The sequence below is a fragment of the Salvelinus fontinalis genome, unplaced genomic scaffold (genome assembly GCF_029448725.1).
Source record: "Salvelinus fontinalis isolate EN_2023a unplaced genomic scaffold, ASM2944872v1 scaffold_1220, whole genome shotgun sequence".
Taxonomy (NCBI): Eukaryota; Metazoa; Chordata; class Actinopteri; order Salmoniformes; family Salmonidae; genus Salvelinus; species Salvelinus fontinalis.
Window position 1 is genome coordinate 42246 of NW_026601429.1, and position 9911 is coordinate 52156.

Below are 9911 nucleotides of genomic sequence, written 5' to 3' on the forward strand. Positions count from 1 at the left end.
ATAGTTATAAACTGTACAACACAAGCAGAGAAGAAGTCTAAGAACATTGGAATCATTGTGAATGCAGCTGAACGTTTTTGGGGGTCTTCCTGATTTCCTCGGTGCAAGAAATCCTGTCTGTGAATGTAGCCCCATCACAGGCCCCTGAGCCAGTGTAGGGATGTATTTTGGAGTGGACTGTGATTGAAGACGTATGATGTTTTTTTTAGTTGACGTGTTTTATTTTATATGATATCGTTCTACCTCTTATCCGGAATAGTTTGTTTACGTTTCTTATTTAATACCTCGTCCAGCAGGTGGCGGTAATGCACCTTAACATTGGATGTCAACCGCCGTTAAACTCCATCGAAGAAGAAGACACTTTCCCTTCATCGGATCATTGTTTAAATCACAAGGAGAGTTACAGAGTAAGTATCTTTAATAAGGTTGAATGAAATGGATTGTCATCTTATTGCTACATCTGTGAAGTTGTAAGAAGAACGGAAAAGTGAATTGAAAACATTATACAGTTCTATCTCTGCAGTCATCTACCTATGATACCCGTAGCATTGGTTTGGTATCGGTAACTACCGGTACAATCAGCGGCCACTTGTCTGCATTTTCAATAGTATTTTTACAATCGTAGCTATTTTAATGCATACTATCGCTTATATTCGTGCTTTGTTGTATGGTGTAAGACGTCTGTGAAGTTGTGAAATAGTGTTTACGTGATGCAGGCTACAGTACAGTAACTTTAGCATGCTACTGTACAGTAGTTTATTTTCGGTTCCAGTGTATAACAGTTTTATTCAACATGTATCAGTCATGGATTAGCTAATACATGTATTATGTTATCTAGTTTAATGGTGTGATAATCGGGATATTTGCCTTGCATTTCAATCTACACATGAATATGGGTCTGCAATGTATTGCAATGTTAGGTAGGCTATTCAATTCCCTTGGCATTCTGCAAGCATGAATACTTTACAATAATGGAAGATATGCATTGTGTTAATCTTACTATTTGTCCATGTATTGAATGATACACAGCTTTCCATAAATGCAGTGTGGACTTTTTACAGATGAAACCCCTTCCATTATGACACTCCCTTCCTGTATCTGTCATAAAGGCCTATGCATTCTTTGTCCTTTAGTTACACAACTAAATCTAGTATCTGTCACTTACCTTTCATGCTGTAGATCTGCTGTCATGGTGCTGAGAATGCTTAGTACTGTATCTGTCACTTATGTATTCTCTGTATGTATTAGGTATGAACCCTTGGACGTACAGGTACCTCCAGCGCTCCCTCCTGCCTCACGTTCGGCCCCTGTCCCTGGTGATCTACCCCAGGCCCCCTTGTATCCACCCCCAGGCTTCTGAACTTGCCCCAGTGGGGTGAAGACCAGAAGAGGGTGATGTCCTTCCTGCCTCCCTCTCTCTCCCTTAAATGCAGCTGGTGATTCCAGAGAGCCGGCGGGCATCTCTCAACAAGAAGCAGCAGCAGTGGATTTACCAGACGCTGTTTACCAGGATCCTCCTACAGAGCTCACAGTTCATCACTGTCCTTGCCCTGGTGGGGTGAAGACCAGAAGAGGGTGATGTCCTTCCTGTCTCCAAGTTCTGCCTCAGAATGTGCTGGGGTGAGTTTTTCCATAATAAATGAGCAGCTTAGAAATGGTCATTTAATATTTTCTTCTCTCATGATCTATCAATGCCTCAGGATGCCACTGGGTAAACATTATCTAACTGATTAACTTTTCTGTGATGATATGTGGAATAAGATATGTCTGAAGTAAACAGAGGAACTGGCCTAGAGTTAGTCCTGTCTGGTATAATTAGTGGTCAAGACTGGACAAGGAGGGTTAGATAAACTCCTCTGTATGAAGATGAGTCCTGTCTGGTATAATTAGTGGTCAAGACTGGACAAGGAGGGTTCGATAAACTCCTCTCTGTATGTAGATGAGTCCTGTCTGGTATAATTAGTGGTCAAGACTGGACAAGGAGGGTTGGATAAACTCCTCTCTATGAAGATGAGTCCTGTCTGGTATAATTAGTGGTCAAGACTGGACAAGGAGGGTTGGATAAACTCCTCTGTATGTGGAACAGGTGTGACTATTTATCATGTGTAACAATCAAACCTCCCTATTGGCTGTGTGTTCCACATTCTAAAGTAGAACCATCATTTTACTGGCTGAAATATTGTCCAGAAATGACCTCATTGGACAGAAAGGGGAACTCCTCCCCACACGCATGTTGAACAAATATAATGTTTCCCTGAAACAAAGGATTCCTGTAGTTTCATGAAATAAGAAATTGATTCATAGTGTCCTTTGTCTGGGGTGATGTGAGTTTCCTTCAACAATCAGTGTTCCAGATAGATGACACAGGAACCTTGGTATAAAACTCTTTAGTAATAAAATGTCATTGCAGACAGAGACTCACATCCAGAATACCTCAGTAGTCTATAGTAAAGATCTGTGTGGTAAAACAGGAGACAACGCTCTTTATACCAGGTGGTGTGGACAACAACTTTATACCAGGTGGTGTGGACAACAACTTTATACCAGGTGGTGTGGACAACAACTTTATACCAGGTGGTGTGGACAACAACTTTATACCAGGTGGTGTGGACAACAACTTTATACCAGGTGGTGTGGACAACACTCTTTATACCAGGTGGTGTGGACAACAACTTTATACCAGGTGGTGTGGACAACAACTTTATACCAGATGGTGTGGACAACACTCTTTATACCAGGTGGTGTGGACAACACTCTTTATACCAGGTGGTGTGGACAACAACTTTATACCAGGTGGTGTGGACAACACTCTTTATACCAGGTGGTGTGGACAACAACTTTATACCAGGTGGTGTGGACAACAACTTTATACCAGGTGGTGTGGACAACAACTTTATACCAGGTGGTGTGGACAACAACTTTATACCAGGTGGTGTGGACAACAACTTTATACCAGGTGGTGTGGACAACACTCTTTATACCAGGTGGTGTGGACAACAACTTTATACCAGGTGGTGTGGACAACAACTTTATACCAGGTGGTGTGGACAACACTCTTTATACCAGGTGGTGTGGACAACAACTTTATACCAGGTGGTGTGGACAACCTATGTCAAATGCATACGTCAATCATACCTTAACATTGTGGCATTGGATTAGATACAAGGTATCTAAGATGAGAAAAGCATGTCAAGACTGTGGTTTGTCACTCTGCTATGAGCCATCAACCACACCTGTGTGGTCTCAGGCTCTTTGCTACTTTCAGAACATCTTGGCCTTGCGGCTGAGTGACTATCAGCAGGAGCAGACAGTTCTCAGCCTGAGAACTAACGTAGTACATCTCCATCACCCAGTACTTTTACATCGTTGCACATTGCAAGCACACAAAGGTTATCACATACAGTGGGGAGAACAAGTATTTGATACACTGCCGATTTTGCAGGTTTTCCTACTTACAAAGCATGTAGAGGTCTGTAATTTTTATCATAGGTACACTTCAACTGTGAGAGACGGAATCTAAATCCAGAAAATCACATTGTATGATTTTTAAGTAATTAATTAGCATTTTATTAATCATGGCATTGGTGTAGCCCCACCTCCGACCCCCAGGGTAACCCCCAACAATAGTATTTCATACAAGACCAACATTTAAGGCAACATTTGATGTGAACACTTAGCAAATAAACGTCCACACCTTTACAGGAAGTAAAACTGTGTGACCTGCTTCAGCTGTTTAACATTTGTATGTAGGTGAAGAAGTTAAACATGTTTTACTTAAGTGAAGCAGTCACTTTAAATATTATCCATGAAGGTAGGGTAGACTGGGGAACAAAGTAACACAGGGTCAGTTGTAACAGATAAATTAGTCCAATTAGAAACCAGGTAGAAAGCTCTTATTCAATGTGATAATGGTTGGTTAGTGTCTCTACTAGGGCTGGGCGGTATACTGTATTTTACTATATACCAGTGTTGATACAAGGACCAGTTTGAGTTTTTACTTTACTTTCTAGAACGGTATTTGAATGTTTGGTTTGTTAAATGTGATACGCTGTGTGTAACGTCCATTTTTATAGTTTACTCTGCTACTTGAGCCATCCCTCTCCGCTCTCTTGGACAACTTTTATTAATCAAAAACATTAAATACCGTCAAAAATGTGAAAAATATAATATGATCTTTTGGCCATATCGCCCAGCTCTAGTCGCTACATGACCAAGAGGTTTTGTTTAAATCCATTGATTACTTTTAGTTTTATTGAAGTTTTTTCTTCAATAAAAAAAGGTTTTTGAGTCCCTAAAGTAAATATACTTGCTGCTTCTCTTTTTGTTAAATTATTGACCTGTGGAACATTCACCTACTGGGTCAATTGTAACATTTAATTCCCACCACTTGGTTGAATTGTAAATGACTGGTACGTCCTAGGAACATACTTAGTGTGTAATGGTAGCTCAGATATGTTGTTTGTATAAAAATATGATCAATCCAACTTAAATAATATTTTCATAATAAACTAAAGTCTAAAAGTGTTAGTTTGTTCCCCAGTCTCCTCTACTCTTACTGAGAAAAGGCCTCAACTGAAGAATCTACAGCTGCTGAGTCTGAGGTGTTAAACAGTCCAGTGCTGCTCTGACCACAGTGTTGTTAGGAACCACATTTTCTAACTCTACATACACAGCCTTGTGTCAACTCTTACTGTGAACTACTTCAGTTACTGGAAATAAACTCAGCAGTGGTCAGACCACAGAATATGCTGTTAGGTTCTATTACTAGAGTGACAACTTGAACCAAACTAAGTTTATTCTTCCCAGAGGGTCAAACCAGCTGCATTAGACACAGACATGGTTTCCCCTGGGGTAGTATACAGTCTGGGCCAAATGTTTGGGGAATGACACAAATATTAATTTCCACAAGGTTTGCTGCTTCAGTCTCTTTAGATATTTTTGTCAGATGTTACTATGGAATAATGAAGAATAATTACAAGCATTTCATAAGTGTCAAAGGCTTTTATTGACAATTACATGAAGTTGATGCAAAGAGACAATATTTGCAGTGTTGACCCTTCTTTTTCAAGACCTCTGCAATCTGCCCTGACATGCTGTCAATTAACTTCTGGCCCACATCCTGACTGATGGCAGTTTATTATTGGATAATCAATGCTTGGAGTTTGTCAGAATTTGTGGGTTTTTGTTTGTCCACCCGCCTCTTGAGGATTGACCACAAATTCTTAGTGGGATTAAGGTCTGGGGAGTTTCCTGGCCATGGACCCAAAATATCGATGTTTTGTTCCCCGAGCCACTCAGTTATCACTTTTGCCTTATGGCAAGGTGCTCCATCATGCTGGAAAAGGCATTGTTCATCACCAAACTGTTCCTGGATGGTTGGGAGAAGTTGCTATCGGAGGATGTGTTTGTACCATTCTTTATTCATGGCTGTGTTCTTAGGCAAAATTGTGAGTGAGTCCTCTCCCTTGGCTGAGAAGCAACCCCACACATGAATGGTCTCAGGATGCTTTACTGTTGGCATGACACAGGACTGATGGTAGCGCTCACCTTGTCTTCTCCAGACAAGCTTTTGTCCGGATTCCCCAAACAATCGGAAAGGGGATTCATCAGAGAAAATTACTTTACCCCAGTCCTCAGCAGTCCAATCCCTGTACCTTTTTCAGAATATCAGTCTGTCCCCGATGTTTTTCCAGTCTGTCCTCCAAAAGTCTTCGCTTCACTGCGCGTGCAGATGCACTCACACCTGCCTGCTGCCATTCCTGAGCAAGCTCTGTACTGGTGGTGCCCCGATCCCGCAGCTGAATCAACTTTAGAAGATGGTCCTGGCGCTTGCTGGACTTCCTTGGGCGCCCTGAAGCCTTCTTCACAACAATTGAACCGCTCTCCTTGAAGTTCTTGATGATCCGATAAATGGTTGATTTAGGTGCAATCTTACTGGCAGCAATATCTGTCATCTTCGTCGTCCTCCTCATCTGAGGATGAGTAGTAAGAAGGATCGGAGGACCAATGCGCAGCGTGATATGAATACATCGTTACTTTTATTAACGAATAACACTGAATAACCATACAAAACAATAAACGGACAAACGAACGAAAACGCAACAGTCCCGTATGGTGACATACACAAAGACACAGAAACAGGAACAATCACCCACAACCCACAATACAAAACAGGCTACCTAAATATGGTTCCCAATCAGAGACAACGACTAACACCTGCCTCTGATTGAGAACCATATCAGGCCAAACACAGAAACAGACAAACTAGACATACAACATAGAATGCCCACTCAGATCACACCCTGACCAAACAAAACATAGAAACATACAAAGCAAACTATGGTCAGGGCGTGACAATATCCTTGCCTGTGAAGCCCTTTTTGTGCAAAGCAATGATGACGGCACGTGTTTCCTTGCAGGTAACCATGGTTGACAGAGGAAGAACAATGATTCCAAGCACCACCCTCCTTTTGAATCTTCGTCTGTTATTCGAACTCAATCAGCATGACAGAGTGATCTCCAGCCTTGTCCTCGTCAACACTCACACCTATGTTAATGAGAGAATCACTGACATGATGTCAGCTGGTCCTTTTGTGACAGGGCTGAAATGCAGTGTAAATGTTTTTGGAGGAATCAGTTCGTTTGAATGGCAAAGAGGGACTTTGCAAATAATTGCAATTCATCTGATCACTCTTCATAACATTCTGGAGTATATGCAAATTGCCATCATACAAGCTGAGGCAGCAGACTTTGTGACAATTAATATTTGTGTCATTCTCAAAACCTTTGGCCACGACTGTATACCCCATTCTGGGTGGAGTCTCCTCCTCATCACTAAACATTACATCATTATTTCTAGGCAGGGATCTGAGTGATATGAGCCTTAAACGGTTCCTCCCCTTATCAGTACTGCCTCATGTGACCATGTTTCCCTGCATTCAGCCCCTCCCAAGCTTCATTATGGCTCCCCTCATGCCTCCATTATACCTAACGATTCCTAATAATTACAGCTCAAAAACCAAACCTACACCAACATAAACACCAATAAATGAAACATCCATTATTGCCATCTTCTGGTTTCCATTAAATGTGTTAGAGGCCAAATCAGAGGTGGAAATGTGATTGACATTTGATAGCTTCCTCCGTTTCATTCAGTTGGACACATCTTCCCCCGTTTCATTCAGTTGGACACATCTTCCTCCGTTTCATTCAGTTGGACACATCTTCCTCCATTTCATTCAGTTGGACACATCTTCCTCCGTTTCATTCAGTTGGACACATCTTCCTCCGTTTCATTCAGTTGGACACATCTTCCTCCGTTTCATTCAGTTGTAATCATATCTGTAATGTATGTGAGGCCTTTAAGACCTCATACTAAATATGTTGACTTGTTGGTCAAGGGAAATGCAAGTTTACTTCTTTGAGTTGCTGATTCAGAGGCGCTAAGCCTTGTGAGATATTAATGAATGTGAACTCAGCAACCGTAATTCCAGAACAATCCCACTGTTGTAATAGTGTGATGTGTAACTTCTGACAGACTCTATGCTGAGTAAAGTCATGTTTTTATCCTAAAACTTTTTTCTACCAGAACCAAAGTGTTCCCAGAACTATAGACTTGTGTGATTAAGTTCTGGGTCCATACGTGTTAGAAACTACAGTAGGTGAGACACATGTTATTTGTGACAGCAGTGTCCATGGAAACAGAGGAGTTTATGCAAATCAACCCTTTCTGTCTTGACATCTGAAGGAGGAGTCTCTGAAAACCTATTTAAATCAGTCTGTCCTGACTCAGATCAACAGTCTCCAGTCTACCAACTGGTCTCTGAAAACCTATTTAAATCAGTCTGTCCTGACTCAGCTCAACAGTCTCCAGTCTACCAACTGGTCTCTGAAAACCTATTTAAATCAGTCTGTCCTGACTCAGCTCAGCAGTCTCCAGTCTACCAACTGGTCTCTGAAATAACTATTTAAAGCAGTCTGTCCTGACTCAGCTCAACAGTCTCCAGTCTACCAACTGGTCTCTGAAATAACTATTTAAAGCAGTCTGTCCTGACTCAGCTCAGCAGTCTCCAGTCTACCAACTGGTCTCTGAAATAACTATTTAAATCAGCCTGTCCTGACTCAGATCAGCATTCTCCAGTCTACCAGCTGGTCTCTGTAACTTCATCTTTGTCTCTGTGGTGTACAGTCTTCAGGTGATGATGGGGATATTGAATCATCTCTCTACTCTCCTCCTTCTCTCTCTCCTTCCTCCTGCTCTCTCTCATGTAGTGAAGAAGTTCAGTGATGTTCCACAGTGCAAGAGTTTCTTCCTGAAGGGGACAACTCCAAATCTCCCAGGTATTTTGGTTGATGGGAAAGTCCAGGACCAGAACCGCTACAAGCCGATCTGCCAGTTGTTTAAATACATGAAGAAAACGGAAGTTAAAAACATCTACATGTTTGCAACTCTCTACGACACGACCAACAGGATCCCTGTGTTCTCAGCCTACACCTTCAGTGGTCCTCCTACAGACCGCAGACCAAATCAACGTTGGATGATCGAGCCCCAGGTAGGACTAATGTTTGTCATATAACATAACATGTGTATTTGTTTACTGGTATATATCACAGACAGTTATGTTACCTAGTCAGTCCTGGATGATAGAGCCCCAGGTAGGACTAATGTTTGTCATATAACATAACATGTGTATTTGTTTACTGGTATATATCACAGACAGTTGTGTTACCTAGTCAGTCCTGGATGATAGAGCCCCAGGTAGGACTAATGTTTGTCATATAACATAACATGTGTATTTGTTTACTGGTATATATCACAGACAGTTGTGTTACCTAGTCAGTCCTGGATGATAGAGCCCCAGGTAGGACTAATGTTTGTCATATAACATAACATGTGTATTTGTTTACTGGTATATATCACAGACAGTTGTGTTACCTAGTCAGTCCTGGATGATGGAGCCCCAGGTAGTTCTAATCTCTATTCATTCAACATGTGTATTTGATTACTGGTATATATCATGTATATATGTATCTTTGTTGCAACCACTTTCAGCTTAAGTCTGGATTGTGAAATAGTGATTTTTTTTTTAAATGTATGAATTTTTCTAATAGTTTTAATGTCGGACTGATGTTTCTGCAGCTTGAAGATAAACATTACACACGTAACATGATGGTGGCAGGTAGACGTCTAAGAGTCGAGCACCAGGCTACGAACGCAGACTACAAGGTAAAGATAAAGGGCATGCATCTGGACAGAGGTCACCTATTCCCATGTTCGTACGCACCTGATGATGATACCATGAGGTCCACTTTCACCCTGACAAACGTCGTTCCCCAGGAAAGAGGCTTCAACCGAGGCAGATGGAGTAAAATTGAGTGCAAAGTCAGAGAATATCTTGTGAAGAACTGTAAGGAAGCTGAAGACCAGATTAAAGCCTATGTGGTGACTGGAGCAGTGCCCAGCAACAACAAACTGAACAAACGAGTGAACATCCCGGATCTCCTGTGGACAGCCTACTGCTGTAAAAACAACCTGGGACAGTGGGTGGCCGGAGCATACTGGGGGAAGAACGTAAAGGGGGAAACAGTGAATTCAAATACCTTGGGAGTTCTCGAAAAAGAATTGACGAGTTTCTACAAGGACTTCAAGGTATTCCCATATTATTGCCCAAGAAAAGCTATTCAAAGTGTAGAACAGGATGAGACAGGGAGGAACAGAGAGAGAGTATTAGAGGGTGGGGCGGGGCAAAAGAGGAGCGGGAAAGGGAGCAGAGAGAGGAGCATGAAGATGGTGAGAAGAACAGGGGATGAGTTAAAGGAATGTGATGAGGAGGATGGATGTGATTGTGACTGTGATGAAAAATTATGAGTTTTGTCCAGTGGTAATTCCCACAACTATTGAGTACACATTC

The 9911-nt window shown here is 41.7% G+C and overlaps 1 protein-coding gene across 1 annotated transcript; it reads left to right on the plus strand.

Moving 5' to 3' along the window:
* The first annotated feature begins 307 nt into the window (after positions 1–307).
* On the plus strand, positions 308–9905 carry LOC129848841 (endonuclease domain-containing 1 protein-like). The gene is made up of 4 exons (XM_055915931.1): positions 308–407; positions 1249–1620; positions 8272–8552; positions 9140–9905. Exons 2-4 carry the CDS (start codon positions 1611–1613, stop codon positions 9866–9868), a joined length of 1020 nt encoding a protein of 339 aa, XP_055771906.1. The 5' UTR covers positions 308–407; positions 1249–1610; the 3' UTR covers positions 9869–9905.
* Positions 9906–9911: the final 6 nt, after the last annotated feature.

Coding starts and splice junctions, on each gene's coding strand:
- LOC129848841 (XM_055915931.1), top strand. Junction 8,553..9,139: donor GTTGGATGATCGAGCCCCAG/GTAGGACTAATG, acceptor ATGTTTCTGCAG/CTTGAAGATAAACATTACAC.